This window comes from Lineus longissimus, chromosome 3 (assembly GCF_910592395.1).
Source record: "Lineus longissimus chromosome 3, tnLinLong1.2, whole genome shotgun sequence".
NCBI lineage: Eukaryota > Metazoa > Nemertea > Pilidiophora > Heteronemertea > Lineidae > Lineus > Lineus longissimus.
Window position 1 is genome coordinate 2,154,572 of NC_088310.1, and position 22,697 is coordinate 2,177,268.

Sequence of the window (22,697 nt, forward strand, 5' to 3'; positions counted from 1 at the left end):
TTGAGACAATAGAAGCGATATGCCCTTTAGTTAACACCTGTACAGAATCTGTTAAATGTGGCACCTGAGCGTCTTTACAGTAACCAAAACCCGGTAACCAGACGTTCTGAATATTCCACCTTTTACTATTACCCTATTTGGGTACCATATAAACGTGTAAACAATATGGAAGCTAATTGCAAGGAACTTCATAAAAATCCCACTATACAGTCACCTAAACCGGTAGTGATATCGTAGTTCCTTTCATGTGATGTGTTAAATGTTAGTCAGGACGACGATGATGCCACTCCGTAAGCCTTCCTGGTAAGTGAATCTCTACTCTATGAATATGAGACTACTTTGTAGATATTTATCCATATTTGTCTTGACTTCACTTTCTTCATCTAGCTGGACTGTGACCGTGCAGTGTCAGCAGTGACATGAAATAAATGTTTCTTCCCAGATCCTCTGTGTTGTCTAGATTGGCTTAACTTATGGCCCGTTGAAGACGTCTTCACTCTGTGGTGTGTCCTATGTTCCGTCTTCACTCTGCCCAGTTGGCAACCCACCAGTCTTTGGATGTGACTGGGTTGGGGCTAGTTGAGCCACTGAGTGGGCCTCAGCCGCGTTTGAATTGAGTATGGAAGATTGATAGTAAACTATTTGCTTATTTCAGATCAGATTATCATCCCATTCCATCTGACAAATGATGCCCTAGCTTAACTGAAATAGGTTCATCCACAAGGAACTCACCATGTCCAAGAAAGCATCTGCATCACACTCTGTCCCCAAGGCGGGGCGTGGTGGTGTGTCTCCACTACGGACTAAAAAACAACAGGAGGAAATGTTACTTGAAAACAAAATTCTGACAGAAAAAGTTGAAGTACTCACAAAACAAACTGATGACATGAAGAATAAATTGGAATTAATCATGACAAAGATTGTCGATTATTCAAATAAAGAGGATTACGAAATTACTGAAGACACTTATATTCTTGATATTGAGACTAGTGACATTTTGGAGATGATCTCGAAGATTGTGTCAGGTGATCACGGAAAGGATACGCTAGAGACTCGAGTTGAGGAGTTAGAGACAAGGGTGACGCACCAGAACTGTCAGGTTGCCAGGTTGACCCAGCATATCTTCATGTTGGAGGACGGCCTGAGGAGTATAAGACAGTGTCGTGATCTCGCATCTGTGTTCACTCTGACAGACTCTATAGAAGACAAAATTGGTGAGAAAAAAGATAAGCCTTGTGCTCATAGGTCCAGAGGAGATTCTGAGCTAAATATCAATGTTTTGATTGAGAAATTCAACTGAAGAGCATTTTGTCTCTACTCTCTTTGACTCTACAACTCTTTGTTCATGTTTCAGCCAAATTATTGAACCAAAGATACAGCAAACCCATCTCAACCTGATTCATTATTATGCTCCTTCAACCGTGTGTAGCGTTTGTAAGCTACCCTCATCACTTTTCTCTGTTACAGTTACATTTCAAGACAGTGATGCTGGTATGTTAATGACCAACAAGAAGTCACAAGGAAAGCGACTCCCTCAGATTGGTACAGGCAAGAAGACCCCACAAGATGATCGCAAGGAATCACAGATTCGGGCGACTGAAATCAAGATTGAGCAGGTCAGTATTGTCATAGATCAAGGCTGATAGTCCCTTTGTTTACCAAATCCATACCCAACTTGTCCAGTCCCTATTTGACTAGATATTTTGGTAACTAAATCATGAATACCTTCTGATGAAAAGTTGTATGGTTGTGGATTGATGCTGGTACTTTATAACTTATTTCAATAATGTCCCAAGTGTAATGGAACCTGATTTCTGCTGTGTTTTTTAACTTATATCGTAATCTAATCATAGCCATATTTCAGATGGGAACAGGCTAGGCAGTTTATACTGGAATAGCAGTGTTAAAATTGGCCATTTTTTAAGCAAAAAAAGCTTTGAAGAAGGATTTACCAGCTCATACAAGACCATTTTTTGATGGATGAATGCTTCTCAATGATCAGTTTAATACAGTCTTTACTCTGAAAATCACCTTAGCCGTCTAATGTCCAATTTGTCAGTGTCATACATGTCATGGCTGCAGGGCAGAGGCAATTTTATATTCAACGCAAACCAGGCCATTATCCTCAGAATAAGAAAGAATACAGTAAGGTATGTCATTTATACCATTGTACAAGCACATACCACTGATCCTATAGAAAACAAACCAAAGGCCCTGCAAACATATCTCTAATGCTATAAATTGTTATGATATTTGCACAGTGTACATTAATGTTTTATTCCATACAGAATATGTGAACTTTGCCTTGGAGGTAAACAGACTTTTAACAGACTTCTGATCTCACTTTGAGGCCCTTGGGCATTATCAATTATGTGTTAGAGAGTCGTAAGAAACATCTAAAAAATCTCTGTTTTCTTACGTTTTGAAAAACACAGTTGAATATGTGTACACATGTAATATTTGGATTTGTTTTTTATCTAATTTGTCTGTGTCCTTTGTCGCAACACACATAATGTCAGTTTGTTTTTGAGACATCCCTTAATTAATTTTGTACAATTTGTCATTACTACCAGTCCTTTATCATGCACTACAGTCACATCCAGGAAAGGAGACAACCAAAGACGCTATTTCTCATCGGTTGACACAATCACTCCCTGTCCCACAACCAAGGACACACATTCTCATCAGTTGACACAATCACTCCCTGTCCCACAACCAAGAACACACATTCTCATCAGTTGACACAATCACTCCCTGTCCCACAACCAAGGACACACATTCTCATCAGTTGACACAATCACTCCCTGTCCCACAACCAAGGACACACATTCTCATGGTTGACACAATCACTCCCTGTCCCACAACCAAGGACACACATTCTCATGGTTGACACAGTCACTCCCTGTCCCACAACCAAGGACACACATTCTCATGGTTGACACAATCACTCCCTGTCCCACAACCAAGGACACACATTCTCATGTTTGACACAATCACTCCCTGTCCCACAACCAAGGACACACATTCTCATCAGTTGACACAATCACTCCCTGTCCCACAACCAAGGACACACATTCTCATGGTTGACACAGTCACTCCCTGTCCCACAACCAAGGACACACATTCTCATGTTTGACACAATCACTCCCTGTCCCACAACCAAGGACACACATTCTCATCGGTTGACACAATCACTCCCTGTCCCACAACCAAGGACACACATTCTCATGTTTGACACAATCACTCCCTGTCCCACAACCAAGGACACACATTCTCATCAGTTGACACAATCACTCCCTGTCCCACAACCAAGGACACACATTCTCATGGTTGACACAGTCACTCCCTGTCCCACAACCAAGGACACACATTCTCATCAGTTGACACAATCACTCCCTGTCCCACAACCAAGGACACACATTCTCATCAGTTGACACAATCACTCCCTGTCCCACAACCAAGGACACACATTCTCAGTGGTTGACACAATCACTCCCTGTCCCACAACCAAGGACACACATTCTCATCGGTTGACACAGTCACTCCCTGTCCCACAACCAAGGACACACATTCTCATGGTTGACACAATCACTCCCTGTCCCACAACCAAGGACACACATTCTCATGGTTGACACAGTCACTCCCTGTCCCACAACCAAGGACACACATTCTCATGGTTGACACAGTCACTCCCTGTCCCACAACCAAGGACACACATTCTCATGGTTGACACAATCACTCCCTGTCCCACAACCAAGGACACGCATTCTCATCAGTTGACACAATCACTCCCTGTCCCACAACCAAGGACACACATTCTCATGGTTGACACAATCACTCCCTGTCCCACAACCAAGGACACGCATTCTCATCAGTTGACACAGTCACTCACTGTCACACAACCAAGGACACACATTCTCATCAGTTGACACAATCACTCCCTGTCCCACAACCAAGGACACACATTCTCATCAGTTGACACAGTCACTCCCTGTCCCACAACCAAGGACACACATTCTCATCAGTTGACATGCACAATCATTCACCAAAAACAACCAAAGACACATTTTCTCACCGTTGACACCACCATGCCCCATTTTGCAGCCAAGGACAGATTTGCTCATCATTGTCACAACCACGCCCCTCTCACAACCAAGGACACATTTTCTCATCTTTGACACAATCATTCCCTGTGCCACAGCCGAGGAAGTCTTTTCTCCTCAACATATGATAATAATAATCCCCAATGTTGTTTTCAGGAATCAGTTTCTGGGACATCCGATGGAAGTTTGTCTTTCCCGAGTTTACCAGACACCGTGATAAAATATCGCAACAATATCATTCAGCAGAAGGTACCCCTGTCCTTGATGCATGCTATACATGCAGGGTAGCAGTACTGAGCTGTTGAAAATAAAACTTATGTCTTAGATGACTAGCTTGCTGTTACCTTACGTGTCAAAATACATGGGGACCAAACCCTCAGATAACCATTATTTTGGTTGTAAATTGATTCACACAGGCTGCAGAAAAGATGACATGCTGATTAGTTTAAAAGTCGAGAAAAATAGATTATCAGTACCAACTGACTGATTGCAGCCTGTTCATCTCAGTGACAAAATAGATTTGATAAAATGAGATGTAGGAAATCCAAGCTAGGCAATCATAGATGGGAAACAGCAAGCAGGTGCATCATGGGAACTGGTAGTCTTAGCTTCTTTTTCAGGATCACAAGTCAATCTGTATTTCTTTCTTAACATGTAACATTTTTACATCTAGCAATAATGACACAATCCATAACCTTTTTAACACTACCATAATCTTTAGGTTTCAGTAGGACGAACCCCATATCAAGGGCAATAATGATATGCGATTGTTTCTATCTATAGTTCAGAGTTGTAGCAGTGAATTAGTATTATAAAACAATAACATGAATAACTCTACACATGTAAATGCTCTAACAATGTGGAATCACCATCTGTTTTCTTGAGTTATCATTCAGTCAGTAGTTTACTAAGAGCTTAGATCATCTCGAAATATTCTTCAACTAAGGAAAAAGTTAGTGCCTTTAAAAAGTCCCTTTAATTCAGGCATTTAGTGTGATCCTGACATGTACAAACTGGTAGTTTGTGTTTTTGAGAAACAACCACCTATTATCTGGTTTCTAGAGCTTTTCTAACTTTATTTCATTGTATTTCCAGATCAAAACCCTTCATCAGAACTCGATGGAACTCGGTGCCACTTTGAACAAAATGTTGGTATGTATCTCTGATCAACATTGGTGTATCATAGCAGAAGCTTATCTGAGTAATGAGTGACATTAGGGCGACCTCTGGATTTAGACCTACCTATCAGTTGGCACATAAGATGATTTGGAGATGGAAACAGGCCTTGTTCATTGGTTCAAAATCTGAAATTTGAAGTTGACTTTGAGGTTTCCCAAGTTTGAACAGTGGCCAAGTTTCTAGGGGGCTAGCTTATCTTGTTACTGCTCTGTAGCCTTGTTTGCTTCTAATTTCCAGTTGACAATATGTAATTATATGAACCAACCTGGCCTTATGGGGAACACCCTCTCTTAAAGTTAGTCATCAATCCCTGTCTCGATTTCAGCCCCAGAGAAAACTGCCACCCAACACCCATATCAGTAAGATGAATCCATTCCTCAAGCAGTACCTGTCCAATGAACTCAGTCTAGAGAAAGCTTCAGGTAAGACCCATTTGTACACCTGAGTGGAGTGGGACATACAGGGCAAAGAGACCGGCCTAGAATCTGAAGCCAACAGAAGGGATTGAACCAGGACCTCATTACCGCTTGTCAGAGAACTGAGCCACTACAATACAGCTCCTTAGAAGAAACAAATTACCAGTAAAGCTCTTCACGCAATCTTTGCTTGTTCCAGGTGCTGATTGGAGGATGTTGGCGAGAAAGGTAGGAATAATTGAGGAACAAATTGTTGAATGGAGGAAGAAAAAAGTGGACGCGCCGCTGTTTGAGGTTTTCAAAGTGTGGGAGAGAAGTGTTGCGGCAACTGTACAAATTCTTCATCGTCATTTGATATCACCGACGTTACGCTGCTCGATACTTGCCAAGAGAATACGGGACTTCTATGATGTGGACTGACCCTGTGACGATTGTCAGTATTTTTGCTGTTATCATCAGATGGAGCAACAGTTGCAATAAGACACGGAGCTATGTGTCATGATAAACACAGTATTTAACCGTCTTCTCCCTGCCGTGACAGGAAGTTCTGTCATGACAATTCTGTCCTGTACCGAGAAATGTCTTTGTAATTGTGACTGTGTCTTCGTGATTGTGACTATGTCTTCGAGATTGTGACTATGTCTTCGAGGTTGCCTTAAGAGCAGTGTCACTGACATATTCAGATGTCCATGACTCATATCTCAGGTTTACCCTTCTTGAGAATTCGGATGTCTTTTGCTAGCAACGTGTTGTATTTAGTTGTTTATTCGAATCACATTGTGCCAGGTTTCAATTTCTTTCATTCTGAGTGCTGTGATCGTTGGAGTTTCAGAATGTTTGCACATCTTCCATGCTCTGATGTTGTGACTTTTGAACCTGTTTCATCGAACCCCGTCCAAATATTTACACTTGACACTTATCTTTCGGCTCTTTTCTGTGATACATCTTGTGACTTTGATACAATGCAGATGTAGTCTGTGTGCCTTCTTCACACAGGATTATTGAGGTTATGTTGAAATAGGAGAGATAATCATGTAGGAGCATTCTTAATGCAAATCCTTGCAATTTGGTTATGTTATTAATTTATTTTGTTTGTTGACAAGCAATTTGGTACTCACAGTTACAGAAGTATTACTAGAATCAAGATTGTCTCAGCTAATTGATTTATTATTATGCTTTATCAGTTTTCATTGGGTTTGGGAAACACTAACAATTGTAGACCTGCTATGCAAAAATGGTAGTATATGTAGCTTCTTTCAATCAAAACTAGATGACATCTGTATAAATATTGCAATACTTTTAGTTGAATAAATTTCTCTCGTTATGAAAAAGTGTATTTCCTGATGTTTATTAAAAGTTCTGAATACATGTAGATGTGTACTCTGCTCCTGATTGCTAGACTTGTTCATTGCACTAGGAAATCAAGTCCCTTTGGCTGGCAATCCTCCCCTGAATATGCTCTACCGTCTGAGCCTGTCTGAGAGCATGGCCACCAGAATCTTTACCACAGCCTTGATGATGGCTTTGGAGGCACTGTCAATGATTGGGCGCATCCTTGTTGGGACTGGTACAATCCGGCTACAGTAAACACCCTGACAAAGCCACCTTGAGCCACTGCCACAACCAGTTTGACATCATAGAGACACTGTCACAACCATGTCGTTAATATCGGTGGAGATAGGCTAAACAGTGTAAATGTTTACAGTGTCTGCCATCAACACTGAGGAGGGACACAGTCACAACCAAATGCAAATGCGGCTGTCCCGTCTGCCACATGAACAGAATGGAGCATCAAGGTACTTGATCCCTGTCAGTGTCACGCTGTAATCGTCGCCACTGGTACACCTCCTTTTCCATATATTTGCCCTTTTCGTTTCTCATGCAACAAACTTCCGTTAGGCTTCCTCCTTTTCCATTACAATCATGTCCCCTTCTTGTTGCTCATGTAGTGCGCACATAATGAGCAGCGCCAATTCAAAAATGCGCTTTTCTAATTTCTTTACGGGTATCACGTGCCTACTGGGCAAGTTTGAGAACCCCCCACCCCAAAGAGACACTTGTCAGACTCAAGCATTTATCTCCCAGGGCCAACAACGCGAGGAATCTGACCCAGGTAAATATTGCCCGGGGTTTGGCGCGGTTGCCCGATGACTGGGTTTGATATCTTGTGGACAATGCCCTTTTCGTTCCTGGGTGTCAATCACAGTTTGTCTGGATTTTGCTGATATTGTGAAACGCGACAAATTTGAGAATCTGGGACTATTCAGAGCTATTACTATTGCCCCTTTACCATTGTTTTGTCTCTGTATCGGAATCCAGTCACGGATGCACGTGGTCCCCGTGCAGTTCACACTCTGTCCGCCACTCAACCCTGGACCAGAATATCAACCATTGGCTAAGATGACGTAAACTGTGACATTTATAGCTAAGTGTTAGGGAGGGGTCAGACAGCAATTGGAGGGGCGGCAGGAATATGTATATAACTCCAAACCTGATTAGAACAAGACACTTCGCCTGCCGTTTCTGACCTGATCCAACATTTGCACGTTCTGTCTGAAGACACAGCAGATTCCCGTTGTGTCCCGAAGGAGCTGGATGCGATCCAAGAGTGTATATCCATACATGTCAGATTTGGTGTTGTTTAACCACTCTTCACTTCGCAGGGAGAGAATATACTACAGATTCGGCAAGCAGCTGTCGACATTTCAGAAGGCAGCACAACCTCTTCATTACACCCGAGGTGATGTCAACTTATACGTCGGCACGGCTCCTGATCGAGTTATCAGTACCCACGAAGTAACAAAATTAAGATGGCACATTTTAGTTAATGAAATCCTTTATAAGGCATAAAAAATTAAATCTCTACATATACGCTCTCTATATAACATATTTACACATGCAAAGTATCAGTCATCTGTTACGAAAGTAAGAAAAACTTTGATGCAGCAGCAAAGGTTAAGTCTCCTCTTCAATGTTCAGCAGAAAAGGCAAGTTATCAAACATTTGAGAAATCGGCCAAATTCAATGTCATTTACAGTACCGGTCGGAAGTAACGCGCATTATCGTTAACGAGTTTCACTGACGTTACTTCTGACTGATTTTGGAATTTCTTGATAATGTTTTTGTTTAAGAATTTGTCCTCGGACAACAGCACTGTCTCTCAACAATATTTAAGGTTTCTGTGGCACATAAAGACAATGTAAAGGTCACTTTAAGTTGAAGCTCGATTGTACAACATGAAGTGAAGTTTAGCAGTCTCGTTCTTTAGGAGCGCCACCTGTGCACGAAGTTTTAAGTTTTCTTGTTCTAAGTATGCAGCCTTCATAGCCACGTGTTCCTCCTTTTGTCTTCTCGTATCACGTGACCTTTTTGCGGCTTCGTTGTTTTTTCGGCGCCTCTCCCAATAAGAATTGTCCTTACTATCTTCTGGTGTCGGAGTCATCTTTTTATCTTCTATTTCAATCCGTTTATCAGCAGCGCGTCGTTTTTTATTGTTGAAATATGACGTTAGCGGTGAGAACATTGCATTGTCCAGAAGTGGTTGTCCATAAACGTGAGTTGAGTACACTGGGGGAAGTGAGTCGAACTGGTAAAGTTTAAAAGGCCGTGTCCCCGGCGAAATGGGTTCGGACTGAGCTGTTTCGATATTGAGTGGAATATGATTTGACGGTAAAGGACCCGCGACCGGTCGGACTACTCCTCTATGTCGTTTCATCGGAGGTGCCTCGTCCTCGCTGACTTCATCAACGCTGATATGCAGCTCATCCTCCGATGACGTCATATGCTCGTCGCTTTCTCTCGGTCGATGCGGACCTTCTTCTTCACTGCAGCTATTGGCCGTGGTGGAAAGGTCCAGGACACCATCTACTGCATCAGTCGTCATTGCCAAGACGCGTGTGATGTAATATACTGATCTGTAAAGACATCAAAAGGGGCAAGGTTAGATAACTGCCAAACCACAATACACCGAATTAACAAATAAACATAAAGCTGAAAAATAAACATCTGAAACCATCATTGAATCATTGAAATTATTGGCGAATGGCACCGACTGGCGGAGATAAAAACTCCGATACCGTTCGCCATTTACTATTTTGTCGCAACCCAAAACAAGTATTTGCAGAGATCGTGACCTGAGATCATGGGATGCGACACGCGCAATTGAGTGGCTAGATCAACATTGGACAACAAAACTTGAGACGCCGACAGTCCTCGTTCGTTGTTTGCTGACCATATTTGATCAAAAAGATACTGTTGCAAGTTTTGGAATATAAGCGTCCAATTGCTTTGCATGGCAGACAGACTAGTGCGTACAAATTAGATAGGTTTCACAACCCTTACGAAGGGCTACGAACGACGAAAGACGTTTGGTGAGCATCAAGCAAAAAATATATGGTGATGAAATTCCACAGTCGGCGGACCAATTTGGAAAGTATTTTCAGGTTCGTCTTTGTACAAAATTAACACATATTACGTTAGCATGATCAGGTCCTGAAGCTCCCAGTCTCATCCCCTGCGAAGATGAATACCACATTTATCTCCCCACAGACGCCAGGCGTCCGGGTGCTGACCCTACAACGACCCCGCCCTGCCAACCTCTAGCTGACATAGGCCTAATAATAATCACGGTGGACTCTCAAAAATCGCCAAGATGGCCTCCTTTGTATGATATTACGATCTGATATAATATCAAACGTCACGTTACGCGAGGATTGCGTGGTCCTCTTGAGTTGCTCAAGAGGTGACGTAACAGGTCAACCCGGGGTCTCGGGCTGGTGGTACTCCCCATCACTCTGACTCAACCCCGACCCTCGCGCTCGCAGACACAACAGTAGCCTAATATATCGTCAACCCCTGCCCCATCAATTGTTGCACAACTCAAATTAAAGAATTGGTCGTTGAAGAGGTTTGATATGTCCGTTTTAAATCAGGATGTGTTACATGATGTTACTGGTTGTGCCATTAGCGGTGGTGACATATGACACAGGTATGAGCTGTGACCCACGGGCAAGTGAAAAGGTCGACACAACAATGGAGTGTTTGGTGTGAAAATCTATCACCGGAGTTGGGAGAGGTCAGTGAGATTTGGAATCCGCGCCTTGGAATCCGCGTCGGAAATTTATTCTTGGGTATTCAGGAAAAATTGCGAGAAGCACACCAATACTATTATACTCAAGAAAATGGCCCGGTTATGAAAACAAGATGTGCCTTAGTGGGCATTATTTGTGGACAACATTATAGTCATTCAAACCAAAGTTTCGCGAATGTTAAACTGGATGACGCACATGATGCCATCTAGAATGTAGCCAACTCTTGTTCGGAGACTATCAATGCGTTTTCAACTTGACAAAATATAAAGTCCGGGCCTCCGATCGAGATTTCGATGGCGCGACAATACAATCTCTGCCACATCTCCATCTCAGATCTCTTGACAAATTAATTATCTCCCCCCGTTTTTTCCCGTTGACGCGGCGATGACAAATCACTACAAGGGTCTCAGTAAGGACCAGAGCCCTTATGCAATAACGCGACAACATCGGGTAACAGGTTTCGAACATAGCTCCAGGAACCTGCCCGAGATAAAATTGGACAGCTGTCCTATAAATAGGTTTGATTCCCAGGACGCTGAACGGTCACCGTGAATCTCTGACCCCCGTGTTTGTCGAATTATCACATAAGTTGACAGGGGTATCAAGCTCCTGTCAATTCATTTGATACATTCAACAAACCATACTGGTTAAGGCATAACTCCACTTAAGCATTTCACGCGGCAAATAAAGAACAAGGTTTTCCGCGGCGTGAAATAACCAAAGGCAATGGGCGATATACGCCGCGTATTCAAACGCAAAGGTGGAGATAGGCTGTTATAATGATGTCGTTCACTTTCAAATACTGAGAACTTTTGTACTGTTGTATGGTTGTTCCAATGAAACCAATTAACACATTCATTTGTAATATTCTGATGAAACAAATGCTACAACCTACAAGCCTGATTGAGCATATAGGCCTATGCCTTGTGATATTGAGTCATTGTTAGGTGCGCATGCTCTTCGAAATGGGATAGATCATTGATCATGAATGGGAGTCCAGCTGATTGTGCGACAGTTGGTTATAAAATGCCTAGTTTATAGAAGTAACGTATAGTCGTTAGGTCAGATACGGCTCTATGGCCAAGTGGTAAGGCGTCGGTCTCGTAAACCGAAGATCGCGGGTTCAAATCCCGCTGGAGCCTACTTCTCTTTTTGACATTTTTTTGAAGGAAAGACGCTTTTATTTTGAGGGTGAAAGATATCATATCGCTTTCAAAGACCAGATACATCTCTTTGACGAACCAGTTGATGACAACAACTTTACATAATGGATCGAATCGTGAGAATTCTTCAGCTACGATGTCTCCACACTCCCGTCTGGTTTATCGGTCGCTTCCGCTTCTCAAAGGCTTCATAACCTAATGACTTCAAGTCTGGACCCTGAGCTACACTGTTGGAGAACAGGGCATAACTTTATGCAACCAAGGGCCTAAGATCACGCAACGCGCGATGATGATGGCTGCGCGTGGTTTATGAGGAAATCATTGGATTGCGTTCCCATGACTAAAGATACGCCACATGCGATGATGGGCAAGTATGTTGCATAAAGTTGATCATAGGATGCAGTTTAGATTAGATCTTGGCATGCAATGTTGTAAAATGTTGCAATCGATGTTGTGACTGATCGAGTAACGGTGTGATTGGATGGTAAATGGCTACAGGCGTTATTGGTTGCCGTGTGAACGTGACCGAATCGTCGAGAGGTTATGCCAAGTTCGTAACGAGCGTTCGTAACAGTATACTGGTTCCGGTCTGGGTGGAATCAAAACTTGATATCAATGACAAATTTTCCAATTTTCTGAACGAAACTAAACTTGATATTATTGACAAATATGATTTGAGGACCCATATTTGATTATTGGTAGATTACTATAACCCGTATTTGACAACTTCAAGAATTTAATTTGTTTAGACTACCAAGTGATTTATGGTAGTTAAACGTATTGCAACACCAAGGCAATTTCACCAACCATTTCATCCTCAATGGGCGCGACCTTTTGGCCTTTGGATCACCCTCATTACATAACCCACTTAATTGCCGTATCGGTGCCACGCCTCCTGCAGCAGGTGTATTGGATGGTGGTCCAGGGGTACCATAAACAATTCGACCCAGTCAGATCACCCAGCTAGCAAGAATTGATGAAGACAGTTCTCGTTTTTATATCTTGGTGCTAGCGGGGGGGGGGGGGGGCGCTGGTAACGTCACGAGATATACAAGCTTATTTTATCAGAAATTATAGAAGCACGTGTAAGTTCATCTTTATAGTGGGTATTTGTCCTGGAGGAAGTTGGGGAAAAACTGTATATACTATAGACCCTATATCAAGGCTTCATGAATATTTGTAAATGCAATGTAATTTCTATATTACACTCCATGTGAGGCCAAAATGAAAGATTATAACCGCATTACCCTTGCAACAAGATGTAAAAATGGCCAGGATATATCAAGTATTGATAATCTATAATTGAATATCGATACGAGGTTTTCAAGAGACTGATAAGTGATATTTCAATACACAGAGAAAAAAAACTCATACAATTTGAGTTGCATTTAAGAAATGATCACATAATCGCACTAACCGGCTGAGGGACATCAACTAACACAATAGGTTATCAATATTGGATAAAAAGTCGTTAGTTTATGCTTTTTACATGTCATCTTTCATTGTGCAATATGAACTTTTTGTCACCCAATAACATTAGGTAAGGAATTATCATTATTATGTATAACGCGTTTCATATATCAATCTTTTGCTGTTTGGTATGACTATCGTGACCTGTCCGATCCCACAATGACGTTCAATTACGTTTGTGATATCATTAAAAGCTTACGCGGCACAGACTGCAGGATTGCCAAAGTATTATTATGCCTATTAATTCGAATAAAAACAATTTTGCCATGGGTGCGTAATAATAACAAGTCCTAAAATTATGACTGTGACCCGCCGTTTTTATATGCTTACCCGACGTGGTACCAATGAATATGAAGGTAGATTCTGATTCATCAGATTCAGCTGGTGTCATCAGCTGAATGTGATGAAGACAAATAACTCACTGGCTGGGTGATGAACGCAGCGTAAGTGACTACTTGAATGACCTGGTACATCTTCAATATCTATTTCTAACATGAGCAACGGAAACTGGACTGACAGCCACGCGTCTTAATACCAGCAGCAAAAAAGCAAGCGTGAAAGGTAGTACAATACTGACATCTAAGCATAATCTTACGGGGTTAAATTGAACATTAGCCAACATTTTGCCACAAAACAGCATAAGTAATTGCTAATACCATGATTGCCAACCAGTTGCAACTCCTTACATGAATGGTGTTCTTCAATGGAAATTACAAGAAAGAAATAATTCCCTGTAATACTTACATTATAGTCACGATGAATGGGTCAGTGGTTTCGATGCTGGCGAAATTCCCGATGTTGTAATGAAATTGACGGTTCCTTCAGCTAGGCTTGAGTTTGGCAACTGATGAACCTGCATGCTTCCAGCCAGCTATATTTTGTCCAGGGGTCGTGACCTGTCCACGACCTCTCACCAACAGGGGAAATCCGTGACGTATATACTAGGGCTCCTACGTTTATAAATAATCTCTAATGAGATTGGTCAATATGTGGGCAATCCCCAAACGTCATGGTAGAGATTCCTGCCCTGCTGACCAGGTTACCTGTGTCACTTACACACTTACGTAACCAATAGTGGAGAGGTCAGAGCAGGTTATAGTAGGAAGGGAGATTGGGCTTGAATTACCATTTAGGAAACAATAATAGTTGGGTTACCGCACGGCTGCTGGCCTCTGAGCGACCTTCGTCGCCTCTCTGGCGCAGGGTTGTGATGGTATGCTGTGGGACCAGCATTACGTAATCATGATGGGGACCATTATTACGCAATCTCGGGATTAGGAGAGAAAACAAAATCTTGTATCGAATTTAGGCACTAGATTCGGGGGGCATGACCTCTGATGGTGAAATTATGAGCTTTCGCAACATCATGAACCCGGAGGCTTTTTTTGAGTCAATTGCATGGCTCTGCGTAGTTCTGTTCTATTTGATTGGCGGTGTCAACTGACAAGCTGCTACAAAATAAGCTATCGAAGTGCTTGATTTGGGAAATTTCGAAAACAAAAGTTGGCCTTTCGGCGTACGCGTACGCGTACACGTACACGTATTCTAACCCTCAGTATAAGAAAACGTAGCCGCCTTTTCGGCATAGTGAAAGTCCTCTCCTTTCAGGCGGATGGATATACGCACAACGACGGTGTATCGGCATGCCTTTTCGGACGCATATAGGCGATAACTCAATGGTACCGTATTAACTCACATTATTCTCACCTAGAGGCTCTATGGCCAAGTGGTAAGGCGTCGGTCTCGTAAACCGAAGATCGCGGGTTCAAGTCCCGCTGGAGCCTTCTTTTTCGCCGTTCTCACTTTCCATAATATTGTGGTATCTTTTTCAATTACTTGACATACTGTCCGTAATACGAAACAGTAGATAGACTTTTATTTTTGCAATTAGTTGCAAGATGCCCTTGGCCGGCAAGCCCTCATGACTCATTTCAACCGACGTATGTAGGCTAAGTCTCGATGAAATAGCAGTTTTGACCGGCTGATTGAGTACGAGATTGAGTGATTATTGTAGGAAGCAATGACACCTAATATATAAGGGACATTTAAAGTCAATTTAAACATATCGCCAATGAATATCATAATTGCAACTGACCAAACAGCGGTTAGTCATGTGAGTCACATATACATGTAATAGATAAAAACTAGCCTTGCATTTATTCTTGCTCAACCAGCGGTAGGACATGAGTTTGGCAAGAAACATTTTATCAGTCTCGTTTTCAGTGTGCATGATCGTAACCCTTGATGATATGCCGGGTGTCTGTAAATCGAGAAATCAACAAATCAAGAAATAAAATCTCGTAAAATGCAAAAATGAGATTTGTACCACATATCCCTCTCCGGGATCGCGTTGCATTGTTTATGGTCCAATACGCAATTCCGATTTTGTTTGTAAGTTCTCTCAGTTTTGTATTTAATTAGCACCTGGAGATGCTATCATGATATAGAAGCACTCAGAAGCCATAAACTCAAGGTATACAGAGATGGAACGATATCGGCGAACTGCGACATTGATGTCGTGTTACATCACCGGAGCGTTGAAAATGGACAAGTATATAATACATTGTATAACCTTTGCAAAGTTCAACCTTAATGGTCAAGTTATCACTGGCTCAATAACCCAACGAATGTTGCATTAGAGCAGTAGTAAGGTTGGAATCATTAACAGCCGATGGACGGAAAGTTCGAACGTTGATACCAAGAATGAAAATAGAACGAACAATATTTGCAAGTTTGCTTAGCCATGGGGGCACTATCAAACTTTGACGTCTCGTGCCACCCCTGGGATAACATGCAACACCGAGGACAGTCTGAGCATTGCCAGGGACAAAGTCACAACCTCACAACTTACTCATACACAACACTCATGAATCGCACAACACAATACAAAGCTACCACATAGAGCTTATCAAAATGTCAAGTTGTGGTAAATACATGGCTGGGATGGACCAAAGTGGAATTAATTCTCAATCTGTGGTTGATTCTTAATCTACAGAGTCAGGCCATCACAGAAATATGCTTTTTGATAATATATTTAAGAAAATGTGTTCTCACTGGTCAGTTTAGAACTTGTACTTTGACAGGGCCATATCAATGCGCCAGTGACGTTTTGATGGATATGGTGTACGGAAATCTTTTTTCTCAGGCAATCGGTATTGGAATTTTTTAAAACTTTATTATGCTATTGGCAAAGGGTTCTTCTTGACACATATAAAATTTTGTGGAGATTGATTGGTCCAATGAGTACTTTTTTTACCAAAACCTATGCACAACAATGTACACGTAATGTACACAAGTTTTTAATAGAGGACTCTGGCCTGCAGATGACAAACAAGGACATCGGTAGAACCCCTGGCACCACCAAGTTCTGCTGCTCCGATTGACGTCAAGGAACTGACGCATCACAATCAAACAAAATACACGAATGACGAATGCAAAGGTGGCTGTGCCCACACTGTACCGTCGTCATACCTGACCTGATTCCCATTGACACATGATCTAATAAGGATTTGTATCAAACATCGAGGGCAGATCGTGTCCTGGATGGTCCCGATCCTGATCTAATCCAGGTTATCTTTCGGTGTGGCAAGGACGACAAGACCCGGTCACAAGAGGAGTTGACCTGAGAGGAACCTCAACACACTGGTCTTTCGTATGATCAAGAATATCAACAACGAATAAAGATTTGTCTATTTGATATTTTGTATCGATAAGATACAAGGAACTATGACGTTTCAATAGGGGAACAGAGAGAACTCTGTTTTTACTTGTTTTAGCGTTCTCTGCAGTTTAGTGGAAACACTCAGAAACGGAAACACTCAAAAACATTACACCCGGACATGAAAGATATGAAAGATCATGGCAGTGAAAGCACAGACGAAAAGGGCCAGAATTTGAAGCCTTCCGTCAAGAAGCTGAATCTCTGCAAGGTTTGATCCTGAAAGTTGATTTGAGGGTATAATTCTAGGCCTATATACATGTACTTTAATTCTTTACCACACTCTTTGCCAGAACTATCATGTGGATAATTCTCACGCTCCGCACCAACAAGACTCAATGATCTCAATTGGTCCAACTTGTTGTCTTCGTAACAGTTATACCATTCTCTTAGCTTCAAAGACATCTGTAGGGCACTGTAAGGTCATCAGTTAGAAATATCGGACAATTTCTCCAAACATTAAAGGCATCGTGTGCCTGTAGTTTCAAAAACTTTACCACACTTGACCCGCAAATGTTTATGATGTAGAATGCTACGTTAGCTTGATTGAATAATGTCCCCTGCCAGCAAAGGCACGGCAATCAAATTCGATGTCTCAATGAATCTGCTCTTTTATTCAAAATGGGAAAATGCGACTTTTTTGTCGCATTATATAAGGAGGATACTAGCCCTTTAACGGAATATCGTTGATATGAACTTGACTCTTAAGATAGCTCATATTATAGGCAATAATCAGAAATCTTTTTGATGATATAGCAGGTCATTTGAGAATTATGTGAAGAAGGCAATAAAGCCTGTAAGAAGGATTGGTCGATTGAAAGTTTAGCTGGCCACGTAAGGTGACTTCACTTATCATTCACACGGTCAGTGAGACCAGAGGGTCACCACTTTACTGCTGTTATTGTGACGCAAACGAAATCAATTAAGAACGGATTGATATCAGGAGTAAAAAAATGTCAAAGCGCCAAATCGGGGAGAAGGTCGTTGGGTCAGTCAGGGTCTTATGGGGAAAAATTGAATATATGAATTATCTTGGGTAATGCAGATAAATAGACTGAGTTATCATTTTTGTTTCACCCTGCATGAGACAAGTTTATTATTCCGATTCAAATAATGTTGCACATCTGTATGCGATGGCGAAAATTTGTCATGTCGGGTAACAATCACGGCGAAGGTATGAGACAGTACCGACAGGTTCCCATGGTCCCAATGTTCTGTTGATTGTTGTGGATGATTTGAGACCAGCTATTGGCTGCTAGTGCTACGGCTAAAAATCAAACGAGGACTGACAACGAATTTGAGGGCTTCTTTCCAAAATTACACTGTAGACAAATTGATCAAGTAAAGTATTTTTATGTAGATATTGACGTCATTTTGGTGGCACGTTTAAGATGACTGTGGTCCCAAGTAGTACTCAAGTTGTACTTAAAGAGTTGTCAGGTAGATATTGTGTACTGCCAGTCTCGTGAGATCAGATAACCAGCTGGCAGAGGTTGGTTGTTCCATTGTCCGTCCTTGTGAGATGATTACCACGGTACAACCAAATCAGTTGTCTTGTACAGCTAAATGACCATTTGAAGTTGTGTCAATGACTTCCCAACCTGACCAGATAACCAGCTGGCAGATGTTGGTTGTTCCATTTTCCGTCCTTGTGAGATGATTACCACGGTACAACCAAATCAGTTGTCTTGTATCACAGTGTAATGTTGTCTTGTACAGCTAAAGGACCCTTTGAAGGTTGTGTCAATGTCTTCCCAACCTGACCAGATATCCAGCTGGAAGAGGTTGGTTGTTACGTAGGCTGTCCTGTCGTCTCCAAAGTTCATTAGCGGTAACCTTAGTGTAATTTTTAGGTTGTGTCAAGGTCTTCCCAACCTGACCAGATAACCAGCTGGCAGAGGGTAGTTGTTTCGCGTGAGAGTTTTTATGTTGTGTCAAGGCCTTCACAATCTGAATAGATAAGCAGCTGGCAGAGGTTTCCACATCCCACAGACCATGCAGACAGAAAGATATTGGGATTTCACCAATCGCAATTGCCGTTGCCTGTACCATGACAGAAGACGGACAATAGTGCGATGGGCTTCATGATTTTGCTTGGGTTGGGGAGTTTCTGGGCTGATAAGGGCAGACATACATTGGGTCAGGTCAAGTATTGGGGTTGAGAAAGTGTTAGGTGTTGGTGTAGGGGGCCTACCCTAAGGATAAAATAATGTGTCTCAATTTCACCATGGCAATATGACAGCACTTCACCATAGTGAATTGGGACGGTGAAATATTTTACCATGGTGAGCATGGTAAATTCTACATTCATGGTGAGCATGATAAACTTTGAATTCACCATGGTGAACGCTGCATTCACCATGGTGAGCATGGTCAACTCCGATTTTACCATGGTGAATCTGAGATTTTTTCTTAAGGGTCATCTCCATCCAAACCAATTCACCGACTTAACGTTGCCCTCTTTTAACAAAATAATGAAAACAGATGCAAAGACAGGAGACTAAAGACGGAATACAATGTACAGAACACAGCCTTGTTATTCATTACACCAATTAATATTCTTATGTAAGAGTTTTTTTAATATATTTGTCATAACAATTTTACAATACCCAAAATATGGGTCATACCAGCAGACCACAGGCCTAGTCTACATATAGGCCCCTACTATAAATCAGATACTTGGTCGTGGTCAACATGACAGATTACCACTCGGAAGAGATTGTCCCCATGTTTATTAGAAATGTCTTTAGGACCGACTGACTGATGAGACTGCCCATATGATTATTGGAGATGTCTCTTGGACAAATTTCTCTTCGAGTAATTTCTAATTGAGGAGCCAGCACAATTAAATACTCCATTGGCATGTGTGATGTTATCATCAGTATCTTTGTCATAATTCTGTATCCACTTTCATCTCGGTTGTGTTGGCATTTGTTTCAGGTATCGCACATTCCCAGAAACCCAAGTCTTATGATGGTCGCGACAAACCAATGAAACATTAAACATCCATCTCTCATTGTTATCAAACATACAATTTGCTAATTCTCTTTGTTACAGGTTGTGGACACCGTTACTTGAATAGTGAGGCTGATTAACCATTCAGGCGGGTAGAATACCCAGATGGGTGTGCCCGATTGTGGCAGTGAGACAGGTGCTTGACCGTCGGACTGCCACTGGCCATATGGCCATCTGAATCTCCCACGGTCCTCGCGCAGTCGCATCTGAAACGCATACAACCAGATACAACTAACACCCAAAGAAATCTCTTCAGCTTTTGTATTCACGTCGAATGAATTAAATAATCATCATTTGAAATCTCCAAACTCTCGTAGGCTGCATTAAAAGGAATGGCTTTCACAGAGCGATCCGGGAAGAGAGTGAAGGTGGGGCGAAAGGGCACATCTCGATGCCTGGGCGATCTCGAAAAGGATCACCGCACGGGTATCTTTAAACTTTCTGACCCGATTTGACGTTATTGCGGAGGAAACCGGTGTCCCAGAAGGAAGGGAAATTGACTGGATCAGTCCAAGGGATCTGTGACCCACGACACGACAACGGAAGTAAAGTCACAATATCGGGTCGGTTCACAATGTGGCTACAGGCATGCAAGGCTTTGTGGCCCATTGCGAAGGGCTCTGCGTTGTAAACCGAAGATTGTAGGTTCGAAACCCGCAGAAGCATTTTTTTAAGAAACATATTGTAAAATGTCGATTATTTTTCCTTTTTTGTGTATTTCGTCATTCTTGATTTTATTTTCAATTTCGAAATAATTTGCATACCTTTATATACTCAAAAAAATCGTAGCCTTGGCTTGGTGAGACAATCATAAATTGTGATAATGTTGGCGCTTGGAAGTTGCAATATCAACATCTGGGGCGGGCGCGAAACCTAAAATCATCGAAACGTGTCCAAATGATATCACGGAAAGTTCAGCTGGCCAGTTTGCTACCCTGGTCTATTTGAACAGACCACGATAATGGCAAAGTTTCGGGCAAGTGGCCCGGGGCTCAAACGCACTCAAATACGCCAAGCATTCCGTCAAACTGCAAGTGAATTGACAATGATAACGATGAATCAAGTATAAATATCAAATGAACGATTTCCCGGCTTCTGTTAGCCTTGGCACATTGTCATGGACGCGCTGTCGGTTGAATAGATAGTTCAATCCGTCGGAACGCGGGTGACATAATCATATAATGGAGACAGGGTGGAGTAACAAAGGATCACCTCTTCACCCCCGGTTCACCTGTCCGTGGCGTGCTCTCATGAAGAAGTAGGCAAACAATCAGATGGGACGCTCTGTATCATTTTATGACAGCATACATCTTGAATCAGGAGCTAATTTGGTCTGATTGTGTAACAAGTGTCCAAGGCTAATTCGTTTGGAGACTCCCTAATCGATCATTCAAAGCAATGCAACTTACAGAAAATGATGAAGAGGCGTTGGTGACAATGGGTGATATGAATAAAGACTAGCAAATGCTTTTACTTCAATTTTGTACAGAAAGGCCTAGTGTAAATATACATGGAGTTTTAGATAAAAGCATTTGCTAGTCTTTATTCATATCACCCAATATAACGACTCATCTTACTTTTTCTCTAGCGAATGATATTCTTTATATTCTTTAAAGTATGTCTCTCCTGGAAAATGTCATATCATTTCTTTCATTACGTGTGCGTGAGCTACGTGGCTCACGCAGTAGAGCGTCGCGTGGTCGATCCGTCAAGGAGGAATATTGTGGGGGGGGGCTGCATTCACAATCGTGAGCATTTTCGTTAGGGTCATCTCCATCCAAACCAATTCACCGACTTAACGTTGTCCTCTTTAAAGGCAGGATACTAAAGACGGATTATAATTTACAGGACACAACTTTTTTATTCATAAAAAATATGACTCTTGTCGGCAACAAACACTCAACAGAATTTTGGCAGGCGTTTTCAAAATAACAAAAAATACAACTTGGCCTGTAAAGAGTAGAACAATTAACAGCTCGCACCAAAATCAGCATACAAGACACTAACACTATTTATTGGTGGCTCTTGCTCCGCAAAGGGCAAAAGGTGAACATAATTGATCAGTGCATGGCTATTAATATAACAGCTTGAACACATCAGCATCTTATACTTCATTGCACGAGAAAATGGCAAAGACGGGTCTCCCAAACCTCCCGTCCTTCTGACAAGTTTTTGCCAGTGCATTGGGAGGAAGCCCCCCCCCCCCCCCTCGGACTCTCAATTAGTCCTTCCGAGACGTTTATCCCGAGGTGATGTAGTGGAACCCCCAAAACATCTCGAGTCCTTCTGACACCTCAGTGGTGCACTAACCTCAACCATCATTACTCTTCCTATTCATGTTATTGCTAATCCCGACCATAACGCTTCCTTTTCATCATGACGACACTGCCAGAATGACCCAGACACATTTCTTTTATTGAAAAATTAAACTGTGAGCTCATATTATCAGTTGCACCAAATATATCAGCCGGGAAAATTGTTGTTTGTCTTCGGCGGTTTTTGCGGTTGATATGGAATAGAACAAAATCGTAACAACGATGATG

At 42.0% G+C, this 22,697-nt stretch overlaps 2 protein-coding genes and 2 non-coding genes across 5 annotated transcripts; 3 read left to right on the plus strand and 1 right to left on the minus strand.

Moving 5' to 3' along the window:
• Positions 1-155: 155 nt before the first annotated feature.
• LOC135485339 (uncharacterized) lies at positions 156-7,023 on the plus strand. Of its 2 annotated transcripts, XM_064767233.1 has the most exons (7): positions 156-303; positions 656-1,214; positions 1,468-1,616; positions 4,260-4,352; positions 5,199-5,255; positions 5,608-5,704; positions 5,898-7,023. In XM_064767233.1, the coding sequence occupies exons 2-7, from the start codon at positions 734-736 to the stop codon at positions 6,116-6,118; spliced, it is 1,098 nt and encodes a 365-aa protein (XP_064623303.1). In that variant the 5' UTR covers positions 156-303; positions 656-733; the 3' UTR covers positions 6,119-7,023. The 2 variants fall into 2 exon arrangements, with proteins under 2 accessions (XP_064623303.1, XP_064623304.1); XM_064767234.1 differs by lacking the exon at positions 4,260-4,352.
• A 1,886-nt stretch (positions 7,024-8,909) lies between these two features.
• LOC135484563 (transcription factor ces-2-like) lies at positions 8,910-9,581 on the minus strand. The gene has a single exon (XM_064766166.1). It carries the CDS (start codon positions 9,579-9,581, stop codon positions 8,910-8,912), a length of 672 nt encoding a protein of 223 aa, XP_064622236.1.
• Positions 9,582-11,858: 2,277 nt separating this feature from the next.
• Positions 11,859-11,930, plus strand: Trnat-cgu (transfer RNA threonine (anticodon CGU)). The gene has a single exon. It is a non-coding gene; the product is annotated as a tRNA-Thr (tRNA).
• A 3,203-nt stretch (positions 11,931-15,133) lies between these two features.
• Trnat-cgu (transfer RNA threonine (anticodon CGU)) lies at positions 15,134-15,205 on the plus strand. Its single transcript has one exon. It is a non-coding gene; the product is annotated as a tRNA-Thr (tRNA).
• Positions 15,206-22,697: the final 7,492 nt, after the last annotated feature.